A 22,536-nucleotide genomic window follows, 5' to 3' on the forward strand; every position below is an offset into this window, starting at 1 on the left:
ATCTCAAGGGCATTATTCATTTAGTTTTCAATAGCTGAAGTTGAAAGTAAGAAATGCAGGTTTCCCTATTTTTGAGCTTTGAGTTCCGTTTCCTTTAAACACAGAGGGAGTCAACAGATATATTGGCACACAAAGGCTCCACCGTTTCAAGTGATTAATCTGAGCTGAAGAAAAGTTAACAAAATCTACCTAATGACTATATTTTTAAAAAGTCAGATTTTTAACAAGTAAACGTTTGTGCCCTGTTTTGTTTTAAAAAATGAAATAATGAAAAGGACGCTTTTTTTAGCATGTTTGGAAATGCTCATTTCATTTCAAAGTTCAAAGCAGCCCTTTTATCTGTTTGTCAATTATACCGAGTCCTCTAGATAAAAAAGTTAAGTGATTTGTTTTGATCTTTCATTCAGAATTTATTATAAAACTGCATTAGTATGCACATTATTTAAAAATTAACTGTTGTATCCTTGTCCCTTTATTTATAAATGCTACTGTGTCTTAAAGTCAACAGAAATGGGAAAGGGGAATAGAAATGGTGGAGGGTCGTGTGGAGTTTAAACACCAGCATAGACTAGTCAGGTTGAATGGTCTGTTGCCATGCTGTATCATTCTATTTACAGTAATTTTATGTAAAAGGAATGAAACATCTTGTGCATCAAGGGAGAAAATTGAATGAGCGGGAATTAAAACCTAAGCTTCACTCTTATAAATTCATGATTCTATCAGAACCCATTGAGTTAATTATTTCTTTGCGTCTCACCAACAGCTAGCTATTAACTAATGTGCATAATCCTTCTGCATTTACCATGTGAAAATGTACTTGAGAAAGTAAAATCAAACAGTGAATTCAATATAAGTCTTGACTTTGGACCAAAGGTTTTTTTCCAAGTCCAAATAGATGTACGCCAGGTAAATTAATTTCCTGACCGAATCAAAGAACCAAAATAAATTGATGTTTTCTTATTTGAGTTCCAGTAATAATTAAAGTCTCATCACTTAAATAACTGTGGGATGCATCCTTTATATTACTTTTTTAAAATGTTCACTGCAGCTGTTACATCCGTGTTTTAAAGTGACAGATTCTGATCCTTATGTAACTACAGCATTAAGAACCTCTGGTCTGTTAGTAATTGTACCGGATTATCCCTAGGTGACAGCACTCCCTGGCAGGTCTCAATTCAGCTAGAAAATAATTTCTAGAATTTCTAGGCCTCTCACAAATTTTCCATTATTTGTGTGTTTAAATTTGGGTATTTTTATGAATGTATTTAGTGTTAACATTTTTATTTAAAACATACTATATGACAGTGTTGCTCTTAATGCATCTGCTTGATCACAATTAAATGTTGTGTCATCAGGGCAACATTTTCACAGTCTCATCAACCATTGTCCACTGAAAAGAAGCAAGAAGCAGCTCATAGAGCCCTGACTACCCAGTGTGGTGTACAAGGTGCAGTTGGCTCCACACAGGATAGTTGTGGCTATTGAGTTGCTGACATAAAATAACTGTTGCTAAAGGACAGAAGGAAAGTAACAAGTACATGTGAAAAACCAAAGAAATGTTGTGCTAATATTTTGGTGTAACTCCGAGAGTAATATTACATTTCATTTGTGTAGAGACTTCTTCAATGTATAGATCAGTGGCATGATTGTTTGCTGGTTTTAGTGTAATGGTCAATCCTTGTGACTGGCACTTGTGTGACAAAAGGCTGCTGCTGGCAAAATCAAAAAAAATTTAAAAAGAGAAAGGTAATTCATTAAGAAACTCATTAAGACATACTGCAAAATTAAATCCTTTACTTCACAGAATCTATGGAAATTCAATGCAGGTATCTGTTAACCTGATCGTACACTTCAGTTTGCATCCTACAGATGCAGCTTGAAATAATGAGGGAATGGAAAGATATCAAAAAGAAGAGACTCGTGTGATCTTTCTTAGAAAAACTGGCACTAATTAGGAAGTAAAGAATACGCCATCAAATCTAGTGGAAATGAAATGATTAGATACTCAAAAATATTAATACCTCAAATAAATGCAACCATATGAACGTCCCTTTTATATTATGATACATTCTGGCTCATTTAATTTCAACTCTGTAATACATTTCATCTCTTCAAAGCTTCATTATTGTGTACCTTCACTGATATATGCCCTTGTGTTGGTTGTAAACTGCTGCTCATTTTGTGAAACAAACAGCCCCACAAGTAGTCATAACTTGTAGTTCATCTCTCTTTTCACTTACCCCTGAAGAGCCTTTTCTCCAAACCAATCTCCCTTTTCTAAAGTCCGAAGGAAGGTTGTTTCTTCATTTGCTGTACCCTCCCGGGTTACATTGACCTGCCAGCAAAACAGTCAAAATTAGGCACTTACAATTGCATAAGGAATCAATAACTGTTCCTAACCTTAAAATCCCTAAAGTAATGGAAATGTTGCTTTTTTAAAAAAATGTCTCCTCTGGTCTTTTCTTTATATATACCTCAATCTCTTCACCCCCCATTGTCCTACTGGCACAACCAAGAGTGCTAGAGATCTCATGTACATGTTTGTAAACAAAATACTGATTTATTTGCCAATAGTTTTGTGTTGTAACTAGGGAGTATTTAAAACTCAAGCCAGTTGTGCTCATCTTTGAAGCCAAAGCAACATATCTAACCAAACCAGCAGAGCAAAAGGTTTGGTTAGATAATAATCTTGCATTTAATGTTGCAATCGTAAATTGAAATAGATTTGATTTGCTCTGCCCTCCAAATACAAAAAGCCAAACATTTGTGTTAAGGAATTATTAACTAACAGTTCTCTATTGGGTGAAGATTTTGATTTTAGTGAAGGTGTGTGCAAAATGTTGTTGAATAATATCCTTGTAAAATATAGATAATAATAAATAATAATAATAATCCTTGAATTTGATATAGTGCTTTTCACGTCTTCTAGACGTGAACTCAAAGCATTTCACAGAATATACTGCAAAGTGAATTGACTGTATAACTGTGGGCGAAATTGGTAAAAGTTAGATTCATTATTTTTAACATTATTTTAACATTTCCCCTCAGTGGTGTAAAATCAAATCCTGCATCACATGCTATTGTGAAGGTCTTTGTTATTTGCTTTAAACTGTACCATTTGTAACAATAATTTTATTGCTTACAATGTTATTAATTTCACATAAGCACAACTGCATGGGTGTCACAAATGATAAATGTGTCACTTATCCATATCTGCCAAACAACAGAGCTGTCAGATATTATTTTTAAAGCTATGCTTCATACTTGCAAAAAGGCCAAGATATTCTTGCTAAGAATAGAAAATGCCTCTGGGATGCATTTCATCGTAAAGACTGGGAACTACATAGAATTAAATATTCTAAATGAATTCCTATTGTAACGAGGATAAGAAAGAGCAGCAATTTCAGTATAAACTCCTAAATGTCTGCATGTAACAGACTTCAAAAGCACAAAACGCTATCTAGTCTTGGCTTGTAAGACCATTTTGTCTTAAAATTTAGGATCTTGCAGAATTATGCAGAAAATTATTGAATTGAAGTGCTCTGAGATGTTAACCAACGCTATGTAAATGATAGTTGTTAGAATATTTTTTTTACAACCCTAGAATTTTTTTAAAAATTAGGACTGAATTCTGAATTTTCCTTAACTCTATGCAATCTTAAATAACTGATTTCAACAGGAAAGATATTTATTATGCTTGAGATAAAAAGTGTGAAAAGCCTTAACGAACGACTCAATGCTTGTCCTTGACTTGTTGTCAAGTGAGAGTTAGTTTTTTTTTAAGCTCAAGTTTGAAACGTTCATTCTGCAACAGTATTATATTCAGTTATGAAGTACAGCTGGCTTGGATGTTTGGCAGTGATCCTTACTGTAGTCCCTAATTCCATTACTCAGTAAAATTTTCAAAGAAGGAACTCAGCAATAGCTTACCCTTCCTTTGCTAATAATGAAGAAAGTGTCTCCTCGAGCTCCCTGTCTAATTATGTACTCTCCATTTTCATAATGCGTCTGTGAAGAAAAAACAAAACCATTAGTGCCACAACCCATCCTGTGAAATCTACAATCTCAGTTTTGGATAACCAGTAATTGAAATGCATTTTGCAAGCGAGAGACCTGAGTTCAATTCCAGGCAGGGCGAAACCTTGGGCAAGTTTCCTCACTCCACACGCCTAATAATAATCCCTCCAAAAAAACAAAACAATAATAAAATTGGTCATTTTCAATCGACGACTGTTTGTGGGACATTGCTGTGCACAATTGGCAGCCGCATTCGACCACAAATATACAGTCAATTCACTTTACAGTGTGTTCTGTGAAGCGCTTTGGGACGTCCTCCCGACGTGAAAAGCGCTATATCAAATGCAAGGATCATTATTATTATTATTATTATTATTATTATTATTATTATTTCAACCAGCCATAAAATCTGCTTGTGCAAGAAACGCACAATTTGCCAAGATAATTAGACTAGTTACTTTAACTCGAATTAGTATTACTATTGTGAAATAATACAATTTCAATGTAAATGGACATGAATTTCAAATAACAATCACACTGATATATAAATAATGGGGTAAAACATATAGTGCTGTAGTTTCTTAACTCATTCCTGTGTTATTTAGTATGTGGAATAGGTTAAGAAATTATCAAACATTTTGCCCTAATATTCAAAAGTATCATTATTCTAAACTCAACAATGTGTCTAACTGCGAACTAAACCTTTGTATTGCCCTATTAAATATCCATCTCTTGACATGCCCCCAAGCAATCTAACTGAGAACCATTCCCTAAGCAGTTCTACCACATGAGGGAATTGTGAGAAGGTACTTTCAGTAAGTACTTGTGGGCAGTTTCATAGCAATTTATAAATGATTGTCCTGACAGGATTTTATGGGTTGTGCCATTAAGTTCCACAATAATATTTCAAAGATTTATTTTCTAAATTATACATTTTGGGATCCAAAACCGAATTCTTGTTTTCGTGTTGCCTTGGAAATATAATATATTATACCTTAGAGAGCGTCACATTCCATGTGTCTTTCTGCCTATCGAGAGTTTTAAGGCACGGAAAAGCAATTGGGAGTGACTAACCATATATAATAATGGATTTCTTCAGTTTTTATCCAGCAGCAAGTTGTATTTATCTAGTGATCACTGTCCATCCCCTGTATCAGCATCAGTATTATTCCTGCTATGGAACTGCTTACGACTATCACATCACCTCTTTGTTTCAATAGCTTGATAAATGGGTAAAGATAGAAACAAAATTCCAATGCATATCTTGTGTAAACTACATGCAGTTATAGCAATATAACTAGCATTGATGGTGATGACGTTTTGTTGTTTTCAGGATTACTACTGTGAATTTATTTTATACTTAATTTGGTTTGGCTGAAACATCTAGTGAGAAAGCATTCTCAGGGACTGCAGTGTTTATCAATGAACCTAACCTTTCTGCTGCAGAATACAAATACAGCCTTCATATTGAGCCTCTTCACCCTGAAAGGTCTAACTGATTTACACAGTTTTCCATCCTGCAACTCAACTGTTAACTGCTACATGCAGTTCAAGCCAATGCACTGCAATTTAACTGGCTCACCCTATATGCATGATATACTCTTGACCAGGATCAAATGTCAGCAGCTATCAGGCATTGACCTTAAACAAATACTGTAGTTAAAGATCTGACACAAAGGTATGCTTCATGTTTCAGCAGAGAGGTTTACCAGAAAACACATCTTCTTAGAAGCAGCTCATGTAGAAAAGCCACTGCAAAGACTCAGGAGTAGGGAATGCACACTCTGCAACACTGAAACATTGCCAGTGACAGTAAAGATTAGAAGTGCAACAACATTCTTTTGAATGTTTTCTCTGATTTATTTTTGTTTCACTGTGAAGCAAATAAATTGTGTTCAATTTACACAAGACGTTGGTTATACACGTTCAACCAAAGGACATCAAAGCTCTGGAATAAGAAAGAACAGATTAACATGGATAGTACCAGAGATGTGGGGTTATAGATGTGACTTGAGAATTTAACTTTTTTTTAATGGAACAGAGAAAGTTAAGAGTGGATATTAATAGAGGCTTCAAAATTCTAAAAGATTCTGAGTTGATAGAAAGTGAAAGAATATTCCTGCTGCTTGGTAAATTGGTAACAAGCTCAGGATTATCATTGAAAGAGATGAGGGATCAGTCAGAATGCTTCAAATAACAACCAGGATATTTGAACATGGAATGATTTACCACAAGTGGCTTTTTGTTTAAGGCCGAGACCATAACACCTATTTTGGTTAAATATTTGAAGAGGAGGAATATAAAAGCATATGGATAGTAAGGGTAAGAAGTAGCAATAGCACAGTTTCTTTGGATTGAATGGACTTTTATCTGTCATTTCTATGATTTTATCTGTGCTCCGCTAGGAGTTAACCTAAAAATAACAGTTCCTTTACTAACATAGTCAGTATCAAATTATCTCACCGTGGAGAATTATTGCACATTACTTTGTTGCTATGAGGCTATGTACCCACACAAGGCTTAAAGTATTTATACTACAGTGGATGCAAGTTGTACTCCCAAATCATCTCGCCCAGGAGATCTTGAGCCTGCGGTATAAATACAGTATAAACCTGTCACTGTGAGGCACACAGAAGGTGGCCTGTGGAAGCCTCTTCTTCTCAACTCACCTCCTCCATGGCTTCCACTCAGTGCCCCCTCAGCAATGCACCTAAAGTCAGACATACAGCAGCAAAAGCATTGGTTTAGGTCCCTATGGCCATCGGTCCTCAGATAAGGTGAGTACCTTACACATTACGCTGTCTGCCGTTGATCTGTTTTCAAATCCATTTTTCATTCAACAAACGGACTTAAAATAGCACCAAGTTATTTAGATGTTCAAAGTTTGTTCAGCAGATAGATGTAGGACAATGGACTGGGCCTTGGGATCTCTGAATTAAGACTGTGGATTTACAAACTGGTTAGGATGTTAGGCCCAAAGGAATAGGTTGAGGACACGAAAACCTATTTCATTCTAGCTTCTAGTCACTGTGGACCTGGATATCATATCAGCATTCAGGTTAGATTAGATTCCACAGAAATAAAAGTGCATCCTACAAAATTAATTCTTGTACAATTCAGCTTTACATAAATGGAGTGAAAGCAGAGGCACTGAGGTAACACAAGCAAAGAGATAACCCTTGGAGCAAGTCTGCTTCTCACACCTGGTGACAGTTTGATCAATCTGACTACCATACCACTTGCTAACATTATTTTTCCCCCTCATATTTATTCTCAAGTATTTTTAAATAACTTAGTCCAGGGAATGTATAGTTCGCCTTGCTTCCTCCCTCTCCTCCTTCAAGGCCGGTCTCAAAACCTTTCTCTTTGACCGAGCCTTCAGCTCCCCTCTCGACTCTCTTCCCCCTTCTCGCTCCCTCCCATCCCTCCCCTCACCCTGACCATTTCCCCCCTCCTCGCTCCCTCCCCTCCCCTCACCCTGACCATTTCCCCCCTGCTCGGGTCATGACCCAACTGTGCAGCGCCTTGGGACGTCCTCCTGACGTGAAAGGCGCTTTATAAATGGAATCTTGTTGTTGTTGTTGTTGTTATTTTAGGATTTCATACACAAATGAAGATAAAATAGAAAGAATTTTATATTACAATAATTGTTTGAGAAAATCATTGTTTTATATTTATACTAATATGGCAAGTTAACACAATATGCAATGCTATCTATAAACTTTGACAATTAACTTCATTGAGAAGAGTCGGAATACACACATGGACTTAAAAATATTAACATTTGAAAAAAGTGATCTTTATAGGTTTCTACCGAAAAAGACACAAAATTTCTTTAAAAAAATGTACACCTCACTTAAAAATCTACAATTGGCATTCCTACAATTAAATTATGAGTTGAAAAATGTGACGTAAAAAACATAAATAGAATTTTGAAGTCGAGAAACATTAGCAGGCACAGAGACATTGATGTACACTTTTCAAAGATTGTGGCTTACCTCTTCAAGGACATCAGCTAGTTTGCTAAGTATTTCCTCTGAAAGGTTTTGGAATGTTGGAACGCTAAGGATTAGAAAATGCATTTCATTATCTAAAGGAATACAGTAACATCAATGTGTAAATTAATTAGCACCATTAACCAAATAAAGTAACTATTAATGATTTTGTGCAACTGTAATATTGTTGCAAAATTAGCCAATTCTGCTTTACATATTTTAACAGAAACAACTTGCATTTATCAAAGCACCTTTAACATAGAATAATGTCTTGGAGCATTTCACAGAGGTTGAGCTAGGAGGTGGGTGGCGGGTGATGAGGAGGTGACCATAGGTGCAGTCGAAGTGATAAGTTTTCAATTGGAATTTGAAGATAGATATCCAGGAGAGGTGAGGTGGAGGGATAGAAGCAGGGAATATCAAAGGCTGATGGCCTGAAGGTTTGGCTACCAATGGTAGCACGGAGGTGCAGGGAATGTGCAGCAGACCTGTGATAGCCAGGTGTAGGGGTAACAGAGGAATGAGGGACGAGGAGATGAGAGAGATGGAGAGTGCTAGCGCATGAAGGGATATTTTAATAATTCTGAAAGTGCAATTAATTAAAATCTGCAAAAGTAATATCCTTTGTGAGCTTCCTGCTTCCATTTGAACATAAGTACGGTAACATTAGCACTTAGAACTATTAAGGGCAGTTTGTTAAGATGCTGGTTCACCCATTTCTTCCTTTAATTCAGGTCAGTGTGTTAGCCGACATGACATTACATTAGTATATGGCATAATTTCCTACGATTGCAAAATGGTTTTCTGATGTTTTAAGTACATGCTCCAAGTCAATCAGATAACATCTTTCTCTGTTGCATTTCAATGTTCCTTTGCTGTTCTACTTTCTGCTGCTAGTAGTTTGTGCCCAGTTTTACTCTTAAGAGCAATTCGAAATTATTTCCAGAAGCAAAGCAATTAGACATGAGAAGTTTGACTTGAACTTCCTCCTCTGAAATTGGTTTGGCAGTAGCTCAGGAGAGGTTTATTACTGAAACACACTCTCTTTTCCCAAAACTCTTCATGCTTCCCAACCATGTCTATCTCGCTTTTAAATGCATCAACTGAATCTGAGGTAGTGCATTCCTCATTAGAAATCTCCATATATTAAACTTGACTATCACCCAATTGATTCTCATTTATGGTGTGATGATATGCAGAATAATACTGTTTTACAAAATTTTCCAAATCAGCATTCTTTCAGCTAAGGTCTTTCTGAGAAAAATCAGAAATGTGCTAATTTGTAGTCAGTTCTGCGCTGTGATTCCACACGTACTAGGAACTAGGTTACGAATTCCCAAATGTTCTTGCACTACATGAGCTCAAACACAGGTCATAGAAGTGAAAGTATAATGTGCTTACCTACTACTGCTCAGTGTATCTGCTACTTATGTAAGCTTTGATATTCGATGAGTTGTTGAGCTGTTTAACTATAATTCTATAACTTTTCAACCTTCATGTGTATAGCAATCCACCCATTATAAAACATCCATCTTTCCTAGGAATAAGATTTGTCAAACACAAAGGATGACTTGTGCGGCACAATTTAGACAGAAAAGTGGGTCATTCAGGAAAGCAGGAGATATACAGTCATGCCTTTCAAGTTGCATAAGCAATATAAAGCTATTGAAAGATACAGAAAAGATTAGCTTATTGAAAGCTCCATAAGTGTTGCGAAGATCTTTGCTTGCATCAAATATTTACAATACAGTAATATCAATGTAAATGACACAAATATATACATTTCCTATAGCCATTGGTCTCAGATGTTAGGAACCATAGGTGGTGCTGTTTGCTAATTCCAACCTTAAATTAGTTGAATTTTAAAAGCCTGCCCCCTACCATAACAGGCAGATCAAATCGGATTGTTTTGAAGTGAAGTGAGTCTTGTGGTAGGAAATTTAGATTAAAAACAAATTTGCATATTTACTTTGTTCAAGCACAAAGAATAATTCCCTTCATTAAAAGCAGTCATTGCATCATTTTACTGATAAGAGATTTGTTTTCACAAGCAACGTTTCTCAGATGATAAAGAGCACTGTTGCAGTTGATTTGAGGAACAAAGTTCCTGGAGCCTGTCATTTAGCTAAACTAGAAATGGTTTAATCTAGGCTATATTGCTTCTCCTGATGCCAAAATGGGTAAATACGTTATACGGTAAAGTTAGTACTGAGCAATCCAAATTACTAAGGACCCAGTTTCGATCACCAAGTCTTATCACAATTGGGGATGCTAAAAGTAACTTCAATGTTCCCAGGGTAGGAAAGGCAAGCTGATTTGGTCTAAGTTCCCTATTCTGATCAATATCAGGGCTAAAGTTTAAGTAACGGCTTAGAGTGCAGTTCAGTTCCAGTACTTAAATTATTCTATCAGCAGTATCAGAAGACTTTGTTCTCGAATTGCACCAATGAAATTCTCGTACAATACCGTCATTAGGTTTAACAACTTGATAACATAAATCAAATGGTAAATCCAGCAAAATTTGACCTGCCAGACACTGTGGTCTGGCCTTGTCAAAACACCTGTAAATATAGGAGCACTAAAACTACTGATTCCATTAGCTATTCCCCACATAGAGAATTCTTGATACTGGGTATTTTATTGGAAGTACTTGAAGACTATTTATGTCTGCAAGTACTTCATGGAAATAGTAGTGAGACACGCAGAGAAACAGAGAGAAGTTATATTAAAAAGCAAGGCAACGTGGGCAACTTTCACTCATCGATTGAGTAAAATACTTGAAGTAAGTTGAAATGTGTGAACAACAACTGTATTTATATAGCACCTTTCATGCAGTATGTTGTTGTTAAAATACATAAGGAGAAAATAATACCAGTATTTGATCTGGTGCCACATTATGTCCAAAATGTCTCAAACTGCTGCTGTACAAATTGTGGGTTGTTTGGGAAATGCCAAATTTTGATCGACTATGTATTACTTTCATAACTATTCAACGACTTTGACTTTGTTTACAGCAGAGCATCTCAATTTTTATTATAATAAAACCAATTCTTGACAACAAGAGCGAGTTTAGGGATTACAGACAGAGTCTGTGAAATCTTATGAAATGCTTCATTTAGTTTTGATGGAAATAATTTCAAATGAACTTTGCCAATGCCCTGAGTCAATTTCTCTGGCATTGAAGAACACTGGAAAAGGTTATTTTTACTCATACATTTTGAAACTAAAACCATCAATTTGATGAAATACTTTTGAGAAGCTTTAATTGAGTCTACTGAACAACAACTTGCATTTATACAGCGTCGCTCACTCGAAGCTAATGTCTCAGAGCGCTTGAATGAGTCAGAAAAAGAGATTGCGAAAGATGTAGGTCAAGGGCCAAGATATCTTTGAAGCCTAAATGTCCATTTCAGAGTTTTGCCTCTGCTTAATCCCACTGAGTTCTACCAGGCAGATCCCCAAATCTTTCGAGATCAAGTTTCCACTGAAATTAATTGAATGTTGTCAAAAATTGCCTGAGAATGAAGCATTGGGACATGGGTAAGATTCACAATTGAAATGCATCAAGGACTGCTTCCTTCACCCACCGAAGATAGATTACTTCTCAAATATTTAGCAACCCTATACTATCAATTAAATTTTCTTAGTTAATTACCAGAGATGTTAACTGAACTAAATTCAAAAGCCAAGGTAACGAAAGTTAAACAACGTCAGGTTAATTCAGCATCGGATCTTCTGGTTTGGTTTCATAAGTATAAATTTTCGAATCTTTGAAGCTAGAAAATGAGACCAAATCTCATAGAACTTGTACTCCTTGTATTCATTAAATGCAGCAGAACCACTTGAATAGTTTATTGGGTGTACTGTTTTATTCATTCCCATGCCCTATTTATCACCTCATTTCATTCTCTTTTCCAGACTCTTTCTTTTGACTGATGTTCATTCCAGGAACATTTTGCCAAAATAAACAAAGAGGATGTTTCCTCATCTTTCTTTTGTTTATTTGCTTTTTATATGCAGATTTGCACCAAATTTGAAAATAAATGTTTTTTGGTACACAGCTTACTTATACTTGGGCACTTGATAGTTCAGTTTGAATAAAGAATAAAGGAGACCCTTGCTTATATGGCATGGAGCACAAGAAAGGGAAGTAATATAATATTACAGCTCTGAAACAGAGCATTCAGCCCTGTCTGTGTTGGCAATACATTGTGCTCTTAAAAGGATAGGCATTTTAAAAAAAAAGATTTCCATTGAAGGGGCATGTGTGAGTTACTGAGTATGGAGAACAAATGAACACAAAAAACAAATTCAATTAAAAAAATTATTCTCAGATATATGAAAAATAAAAACTTGAAGTGGTATTGAGATCGGCTATGGTAGTGGGATTGAATAAACAGCTTGCACTGAAAACTGGTGCAGACTCGATGGGCCAATTGACCTCCTTCTGCATTGGAAATGCCTATGATTTGTATGCCTTTTAAAATTAGAATTCAATTTCATACGCCTAATCTTTTCTTCTTGTTCACTTCCTTTGCTCAACTTCTGCAGTGGACGTAATCATTTGCGTAAAGTTCAACAGTGATCTAACATTTAAATGCTGCTCAAAGACAATTGAGTTCTCACACACTGCTGAAATCAGTAAGCACCCGAGAGTTGGTTCATTTTGCTCATTAGCATTCAGCATTGAACAGACAGCAGTAGGAAGGGGAAACAAATTATTGAAAAATATTTAAATAATTTCATTTTAAAAGAAGAGCTGATGGCAAGACACTTTTTGTAACTGCTCATCTTTACAGACTTTACAATCTTACACATTGACACAATTTATAGTCAAGTTGATTTCAAGACATACACAGTCTTAAAGTACTTCATAAGATTAAATATTTTTGTAAATTTGTGGTGAGGTAATATTAACAGTCTTTAGCTACAGTACTGCAGTAATCTTTTGGCTTTCATGGAATATTCTATGAAATATTCTTTTCGACTTCAAGATCCTCACACTCGTGTTCAAATCTCTGGCACTTCCCTACCTCTCCGACCTCCTCACTTCACAATCCACCACCTGGCGCCTCCGCTCGACTGGCACTGGCCTTCTGCTTCCACATGTATGTGGATGACACCCAACTCTACCTTTCCTCCTCTACCCTCAACTCCACGACCACCAATGTCCTGACAGCTGCCTGTCTGACATCGAGTCCTGGATGAGAGACAACTTTCTTCAGCTCAACGTGCGTAAAACTGAGGCCCTCCTGATTGGCTCGCGTCAGCGCCTCCGCACCTCAGGCGCTGACACCATCAGCATCCAAGGCTGCACTCTCCACCTCTCAAAGCCAGTCAGGAACCTCGGTGTTCTGTTCGACCCTGAGCTGTCCTTTCTTCCTCATATCCGCGCCACAACTGGCACCGCCTTCCATCACCTCCGAAATATCACCAGACTATGGCACTACCTCACCCCTTACGCTGCTGAAACTCTGGTCCACGCCTTTATCAGCTCAAGGCTGGACTATGGGAACTCTCTCCTCGCCGGCCTTCCCAGCACCTCCCTCCACACTGCAGGTCATTCAGAACTCTGCAGCTTGTGTACTATGCCGCACCAGGCATCGCGACCACATCACTCCCACCCTCGCTCGCCTCCACTGGCTCCCCATCCCCCAGAGGATCGAATTCAAGATCCTCATCCTCACCTACAAGGCCATTCACGGCCTTGCTCCCTCCTACCTCTCCGACCTACTATCCCCTTACTTACCTGCCCGTACCCTCCGTTCCTCTGGCTCCGGTCTGCTCCACATCCCCCGCCCCAACCGCCCTACCATCAGTGGCTGGGCCTTCAGCCTCTCAGCCCCTAGGCTCTCGAACTCCATCCCCCAGTGCCTTCGCCTTGCTTCCTTCCTTTCCTCCTTCAAGGCCGGTCTCAAGACCTTTCTCTTTGATCGTGCCTTCAGCTCCCCTCTCGACTCTCTACCCCCTCCTCGCTCCCTCCCTCCCCTCCCCTCACCCTGACCATTTCCCCCCTGCTCGGGTCCTGACCCAACTGTCCAGCGCCTTGGGACGTCCTCCCGACGTGAAAGGCGCTCTATAAATGGAATTTTGTTGTTGTTGTTGTTGTTGCTAGTCCCTCACACCCTCCTTCCTACCATCGGTGGTCGTGTTTTCAGTCGCTGCGCCCCAAAACTCAGGAACGCTCTCCCCCAATCCCTCTGCCTTGACCCCTCTCTCCCTGTTTCAAGTCCTACCTGAAAACCTTTCTCGGAGTCAGGCACTGCCACTGTTAAAGTGCTCTGAGATGCTACCCTGCATGGAGGGCGCTACATAAGTGCAAGTTGTTTTTGTATATTTATATGAAACAGTCAAAGTCTGTTTAAAACATCATGGGATTTTTGAATCGTTATCTCAGGGTTCTTTGTAACTCCTAATTTATTCTCAAATGTTTATTTTCCTTCATACTTTAACAAGTGTTAAATGCCAGCTTTTAATTGATTGGTGTCAATTTTTGTCAATTAATTTCTTATTTGATAAAAGCGTGATTACAACATCACAAACGCTGAAATTGATCCTCTTCATGATGAGAAACACATTAATCACAGTAATTAGAGAGGAAACGTCCATGGTTACAATTTTTATAATCAGGCAAACTTTTCCTTTTTTTGCTCCCCAAATAGACATTTGGAGTGTCAAAACAATCTTTTGCAACCATAAACCTTGATGTCAATTAGCATCACTCATTATTAAATTAGGAAAACAGTCACAATTTAACACGTTGTGTTTCTGTGGAGAAGCGCACGAGCAGTTGGAGCTAGTAAAGAAACAAGCTATATAATAATTTTTTTTTAACGTTTTTGAAAACAGCGTGGGAGTAAAATGACTTTAACATGGTTCAAATATAGAGTAAAAGCACTGCACAAAGCAAACTAACCTCTTTAGGAAGTCCATATACTCCGAATGCTTGATTAGTCCTGTCCTCATCATTATTGTCTGGAAACATTGTCGATCAATAGCCCACAGTTTTACATTTGTAAGAGCTGCCAAACCACAAAGAAAAAACAATTAATTCACAAGTGAAAAATATAATTTTTCTTTTTTAAACAAAGTTATAAATCTGTCAAAAAGGCAGCATGAATTCAGCCCCAGTAAGAAAAGGAATGGGGGAGGGAGAATTTTCAGGTCTGAAAAATACATGCTTAATCATCGACCAGAAAGATCAGAATTCCAACAGTACCGAACGAACATCAGTGCATAACCAATGAAAGTTGCAATTTTCCACCACGAACGTGTTAGGACAACAATCTCCAAAACCTTCTTGGCAAAGTCATTGGATACCAATTGAGCTTGGAAATCTATAGTTTTCTGCTAACTCTAAGGTTTGGCCTCTAAGGCCAAGCCACTGTTTAGCTACAAGGGTATTTAGTAATGGTCTGAGTAGGAGTGAAGTGTATAACTTGTATGCATAGAACTGAAGCTTTCATTGGCTGTAAAGAGAATTTTGTATTAGATAATACCAGGTGCTACAGCTACAGCTGCTGGTGTGTTCACCGAGGAGAAGAGGAACAAGGGCACTATCACACATAAGCAGAAGACTCCACTAGAGACTGTCACCAGTTGTTCTTCTGTGACCCGCAACAATCATGGCGGTGGTTTTATGGATGACTGATGGAAATATTCATGTCTACCAGATTAGGAGCAAGTGCAACTCAGCAATATTTTTTTCACTTTATTTTTCCAGGAGGTTTAAAACGATATAAGATACAGAAAAAGCACGCTAAAAAATTAGAAAAAGGCAGTTAACACAAAAGAGACATGACATTAACCTCACTCTGCCATCACTGAAATACTGTAGTGTAGAACCTTATCTATATTTTCACATCTTAAGTACAGCCACTCTTTCTATTTTGTTCAGATTTCAAAATTGTTAAATCCTGCCGATAACTAAACACTTCCAAACTAATGGCTGTTCAAGGTTGCTTCAAAAAAACATTTACGTCAAAAATTGCAACTTGAAAAACATTTGCGATCAAGATAATGTAACAATTAGTATTATAGAAAATATAATTTGGTTTTAAAATTCAACCTTGAAGATCTGCAGAAAGGCTGCAGTTTCACTGAAGCCTTCGAAAATGTAATTATGAAAACAATTTGCCGTTGGATTTGTTAATTCCAAAATGCTTGTAACTTTTTGTTGCAATTGAAGTTTTGTAAGACTACCTGGGTCCTCTTCTATAGTTCTAATAGTTCTAAAAATAGCATTACACAATCCTTTGGAGAATTTAAAGGAAGCTGTCAAATCATAGTATTGTTAATTTTTTAATGGAGATTTGATATGAAGCAAATGGATATCTAATATAACTGTGACCAGATTTCCAGTCACTAAACCATCCTGTAATGAAATATACCATTTAATGGCTGTACATCCAGAGCATAATGAACTTTTCTGTATATTGTCCGTTTTCCTCTTGATACCTTGTTAATTCATACAGGGAAAAGAAAACCATATTAAGCTTACATTGTCAAAGTCAGCATACTTTGTGGAAGAGGAATTTCACATCATCATCATTTTTGGTTTAGACTATTAAGACTTATTAATATACTTGAGCAGAGAGTAATGACGACTACTAGTTTGGTGTTGTCTTGGTGTCTATCTTATGCTCTCAATTTTTCATCTTTATCTTTAGTTGTACCTGGCTTTGCTTCACTCCTACTGATCTGCCATTGTGAAAAATTTATAAGATTGTCCATCTTTCAACCACTTTTTATTGTTTACTATTTACTACTGTGTAACAACATTGGCTGCTACATGAGAAAAGGTCATCTAAAAATCAAACTGTGGTTAACTGAGATTATTCTCCTCTGGATGGGAAATTTACCAATGATGTTCATGTAATGAAAAACCTTGTTATAATTTGACACCAAAAATGTACCACCAGAAGAGAATAACCCCCATAGTTATCATTCACAAATGTTAAGATTTGACTTTGTTATTCTTAAATGATCATCGTCCCATTTGAAAATGTACTGAATTCTGAAGTATATCTGTTTTTGTAGGAAACTAAGGAAAACGTCACTGGATTATTTATAGGGATTATCAACAACATCTCATGTTAATCAGGCTATTGAAATTCCCTCACCCTTTAACACTTCAATGCAAAATTCATTGCCAGAATGAATCATTTCAGCCTGAGGGAACTGCAACCTTTGAGTTCAATTGATATTTGCAGTTTATTCCATGATAACAGGAATAACAGTCTTTAACTTTGTTTCTTTGGTACCTTTAATGAAGAGTTAACCCCACTCATCAATCTTGCAAAAAGCAATCGTTCCAACTATTTATTCGATACTCAATACTTTTGTATGGTTCAGTTAAGGACTCTGTTATGTGCATTGCTAATGGTCTGTTGCTGCAAGTACTTGTGGGAGCCTGGATCATGCACTAAAACCAAGAGATTACAAGGATTTTTTTTAACACAGATAGTTGTTCGAATGTAGAATACCCACTATGTGTACTGATCAAGGCAACTAGATCGATATATAAAAAGGATTCTTTGCAGGAGTTGTTCATTGTTTCCTTACATTGTTTTGACACAGTGGGCAGCAACTCATCTAAAACACTAGATTTCTTTCAACTTTCCGCTTGCCAAATTCAATCCCATTCATGGAATATTGTTTTAAAATGCTTTAAATTAGGTCAAATATTCTCTGTTACTGTGTCTGTCTGTGTCTGTGGGGAGGTGAGGGGGGCAGGGGGAAGAAAAGCGTGAAATTGGTTACAAGATTAAAAGATTAAACCTTCAGTGAAGCTGTTCACCGCTATGGTATATCCTCTGAACTTAAATGCAATTCAGAATTCATTGAAATTAGCTCCAGTTAATGAGTTGCTGGTATAAGGTAGATAAGAAGGTTCACTTCTTTGGAATGTAATATTTTGCATTCATTGTAAGAGCTCTTTTGACTGGATACCTTAGCATAATACTCCCAAAAGTCAATCTTACTAATCTGAATATGAAAACTATTTATCTTAATATTTTACCAAAATGGAGTGCTCTCTTAAGGTACTGATAGACTGTGCTCGAGGGAGTTAATCTTTTTGAAGCAGATAAAACCAAGGTTAAGTGCTGCAGGCCAAGAGCATCAGGTGTTTTCTATCCGGAAAACGTGTTATCAGAGTAACATCGAATACATGAGTCTCAACTATTTCCAGGATTCTTCCTGTATTTACCTCAAGTACTACTCACAAACTCATTCACTTTTCACACGAGTTGAAAATAACTTGGCAGACAATAAGCCACACGTGTGCAGTGTTTTATTCCTGATTTAGGCCAACGTTGATGGGAAATGTTCTGAGGGGTTGAATATGCATTCTTTGAATATACAATTACCTGAAAGATTTCACATGACGTTGTCAGGAAGAATGCTGAAGCTGTGTGTGACCACTGAAATAGAATTTCTTTCACAGTCGTATATCGTTAGACCAAATATCACCAGTGCTGGGTTTCCTGCAAACTGAACACGGTTCACAAACATACAGCCATTCTTTGTCTTAAAACACACATGGTTCAAAGGCAAGTTGTGTCTTTTTATCCAAAAGACCTGGAGTAGTTCCAATCAAGAACAAAATAATCTTCATTTTAGTCCTCTATGTCCTCTATGATAATTATAGTAATTTTTCACATACAAAATTTGAAAAATGTTATACTAAAATGGGTTTGAAATGCAGGTTAGGTACTTGTTATATCCCAAAATAATGATGGGAGTGTTTTTTTAAATGTTCATCTTCAAGATAATAGATTTGAACCTGGTGAATGGAGAAAAATAATAGTTATCAGGCTAGACCTTTAGAATTTTAATTTGCTGAATTTTCCAGCTACAGAAGTGAGCATCTAATCCTCTCTCCAGTAAAGCCAGAGTAGCCACACGGTAGCCCTGAAATATCAACTATTGACCTACTACAGAGCCTATAATGGCCATCAGTCTGTCCAGTAAAATGACATCTACATCAAATCTACATCAAATAATTGCTACAGGAGAAGGTAATACATTCTACTCCAATGCTTCATTAATGGTGATTAAAGGATGTCAAGAATATAAGACAACCAAATCCTTGCAATAAATACAAGACAATCCAACCCTTGCTTTGTATCCTTCAAGCTTTTGTCAAAAATAAATTTTGGCATTAAGGGAAAATTATTAACTAATTGAAACAAGAAGAATGCAACCTTCCCTTGCCCCCCCATCCCCCTCCAAAACATACAGCCGTGTAAAATGTCACCCTACATCAAGGAGAATGAAATGATTGGTTTTGTAAGTTACTGTAACATTTAGATCCATGTACAGTATAACAAATGGACTCAATTAACCAGGTAGGCTTGATAGTAAATGGGGTATCCTGCTGAGCTGAAAGGCACTATCAATATGTAATTTGTTGTTGTTATATTGATACTGAAAGCCAGTTACAGGTAATTTGCCTTGCAAATCATGGATGCTGGTGGGACTTTGCTGGCATAATTGGCTGCTGTGTTTACCATTGTCTAATGATAATTCATAAGGTCTTTCAGATGTTTTGAGGTGATATCACGCAAAAGAAATGCAAGTTCTTTATACTTAATTGATTGCCTTTTAGCATTTAAATGGAAAATCATAATTAGGCAGCAAATGCTGTAATGCAATAAGTTAATCTGATACACCAACATGTATAATAATAATAATCCTTGCATTTGATATAGCGCTTTTCACATCTTCTAGACGTCTTAAAGCGCTTCACAGAATTGACTGTAAAGTGAACTGACTGCATATTTTGTGGGCGAAATGCAGCAGCCAATTGCGCACAGCAGTGTCCAACAAACAGTCGTGGATTGAAATGACCAGTTTATTATTGTTTTTTTTTGAGGGATCATTATCAGGCGTGTGGAATAAGGAAACTTGCCCAAGGTTTCACCCTGCCGGGAATCGAACCCAGGTCTCTCACTTGCAAAGCGAGCGCTCTAACCACTGAGCTACAGGACTCCACTGTATGTACATGTTCAACACCCAGAAAAATAAGATGATTCAGTTCTCAATGCAGCAGCCCAGCACTAAATGGATTTTCTCCTTAAACTGCCAAACAAAAATAAAGGGCGTTGATTGTGTTAATACCAACAGTGTCAAGAGTGGCCAGCAAGAGAGAAAAAATAATTAAACTAAGCTTCATAAACGTCGAAGTGACGACACATGCAGCATGTGCTTTCCTTAGTGTGCAACAAGGAAAACCATTCCAGGCACTTAACTTTACCAGTGATATGAGGTTCCTGAGGTACCATGTCACTGAGAAAGGGAAATGGAATGCAGACAACAAAACTGGTTACACACCTGAGGAAAGCCAATAGATGTGTATGAGAGATTATATCTTAAAAAAAGAGAATCTGAGTTTAGTACAAAATCCTTTTCCATGCAGATGTTGAAACTTCTGTGAACACATAACTGGTTTTCGGAATGGAATACCACATGCACAAGCCCTGTGACCAGCCGAATATATAATAGTAATAATACTTGATTTGAAATAGCACCTTATCATGTCGTCGGGATGTCTCATAGCGCTTCACAGGATATGCTGTAAAGTGGATTGACTATGCATTTTGTGGATGAATTTGGGATTTTAATTTGATTCCAATTAGCCAGCTGGAAATTATTACCATAATAATACTGAGCTTTTCATTTGCAATTAAGTCCCTTTCCAGCATCAGTTTGTGATGCGTCTCAAAGGAAATTGAAATACAATGATACACATTTTCACTGAATGCTATACAGCAGAACTTATATCTCAGTGCTTAGCAACAAGGAATGAAATGTGTTTCTTTGGAAATTGGGCTACTTTTCGACTGTCAAATTGTAAGCGAAGTGACTGTACAAGTGACGGCCAACGTGGCAGTCAATTGGACGACCATGATGTTTACTATTCTTTGTTTAATGGTTCATCTGAATGAACACTGATAATAATAATTATAATAATAATCCTTTTGTTTGATTGAGCACCTTATCACATTTTCAAGACGTCTCAAAGCGCTTCACAGAATATACTGTAAAGTGAATTACGTGTATATTTTGTGGGTGAAGCAAAATATATGCAGAGTCCCCCAGCATTTCACTGGAGTGTCAGCCTAGACCAGTGTTGTTAAATCCAGATTTGTACTGAGCCACAAAGTGAGCCACAAGGTCAGAAAATGAAGCATGTCATAGAATTTATTTGTTACCATGTGAGACTCTTTTTCAGCAAAGGCCACACCAAGAATACCACATAGACAGCAGAAAAACTCAAAAATAAGCAAATATTAGCAGTGTAAAAGCAAATTAACACATTCGTGTGAGTTTTGATAGTTGTTTTTCTCAACCAATTTCTAAAATTCTGTGAAAATGATTGTGCATAGCGCAGTTTTGCTACCAAACATTCGATTGTTGAGATCTGTATTTTCCTTTGATGAAAGTTATCACAGAAAATGTTGATTCACAGATATATATCGATCCGAACACTGAAACGTTTTGTTGTGACTGTTTTTACTCAGGTGAATATTATTTTAGATGACTATTTCATCTGAATATTCGAAAAGCCTGACTAGAGAATTTTTTACCACGTACATATAACACATTTAAATGGCCATGCACACGTCTTTGTAAACAAATTATCAGCAAGAATTATCCGAGACACACACTTTCTGCTGAAGCTAAGGTGGCTGTGAGCCATAGCAAGATCCTTTATGTTGCTCATGGCTCTATGGTTTAACAATGTCCGCATAGACAATGAACTCGAAGCCTTGACATGGGGCTTCAACCCAAATATACATCTGTGTCAGTGGTGAGAGTACTATCAACTGAGTAAGGCTGTGATATCTGATGATACAATGATGAACAGCTCCAGCACAATATCTGCATAATCATAATAATGCAAAACCTGCAAAGTGATAGTTTTCAAGTATGTAACGGAAGTGGCAAGTCCGTCATAGGGTAGGTGACATCAATAAGTATTCTAATTGAAAAGCCTATGTTTTTCAAATTACGTATTTTAAATTCTATTAGGAAATGTAACTGTGTTACAAAAGTGCAGCACTGGAAAGGAACCTAGTGAGTAATACTGCTTGACCTTTAAAGCAGCAGTGCAATCTAATAAATAACAATGCAGAGTTGAAGCATATTACAATAGTGTAATAAAATTGAAAGGTTCTGACAACATCATAAACCATGAAAGTGAGCTTCAAACTGGTTGTATAAATACAAAGGACCTAAAATTACCTTACAGTCTGTGACTACTTCCAGACATGTTTGATCTTATGATACAGCTTTCAATTTTTTTGAACATAGATTTCTTCTCTGAGTTTTGTCTTTTCAGTTTGTGTTCTGTTACTGCCGTCAAAGTTGGTTTACTTTCACCCATGCTGCTAGGGACATCTAAAACTAAGGCAGTCACAACTCTACATTCAGCATTACAACTCTACAACTGTGGAGTCCTGTAGATCAGTGGTTAGAACACTCGCCTCACAAGCAAGAGGACCTGGGTTTGATTCCA

The 22,536-nt window shown here is 37.1% G+C and overlaps 1 protein-coding gene across 4 annotated transcripts in view; it reads right to left on the reverse strand.

Annotated features, from left to right (window-relative positions):
- prkg1b (protein kinase cGMP-dependent 1b) overlaps nucleotides 1-22,536 on the reverse strand; it is a 201,246-nt gene that overhangs the window by 64,594 nt on the left and 114,116 nt on the right. For all 4 annotated transcript variants that reach the window (XM_007897001.2, XM_007896991.2, XM_007896982.2 and 1 more), the window contains 4 exons: nucleotides 14,929-15,034; nucleotides 8,016-8,079; nucleotides 3,931-4,008; nucleotides 2,241-2,335 (listed from right to left, as the gene is read on the reverse strand). In XM_007897001.2, the coding sequence (XP_007895192.1) occupies nucleotides 2,241-2,335; nucleotides 3,931-4,008; nucleotides 8,016-8,079; nucleotides 14,929-15,034 (343 nt within the window). The remainder of the gene's footprint in view (nucleotides 1-2,240; nucleotides 2,336-3,930; nucleotides 4,009-8,015; nucleotides 8,080-14,928; nucleotides 15,035-22,536) is intronic.

This window comes from Callorhinchus milii, unplaced genomic scaffold (assembly GCF_018977255.1).
Source record: "Callorhinchus milii isolate IMCB2004 unplaced genomic scaffold, IMCB_Cmil_1.0 Scaffold7, whole genome shotgun sequence".
Taxonomy (NCBI): Eukaryota; Metazoa; Chordata; class Chondrichthyes; order Chimaeriformes; family Callorhinchidae; genus Callorhinchus; species Callorhinchus milii.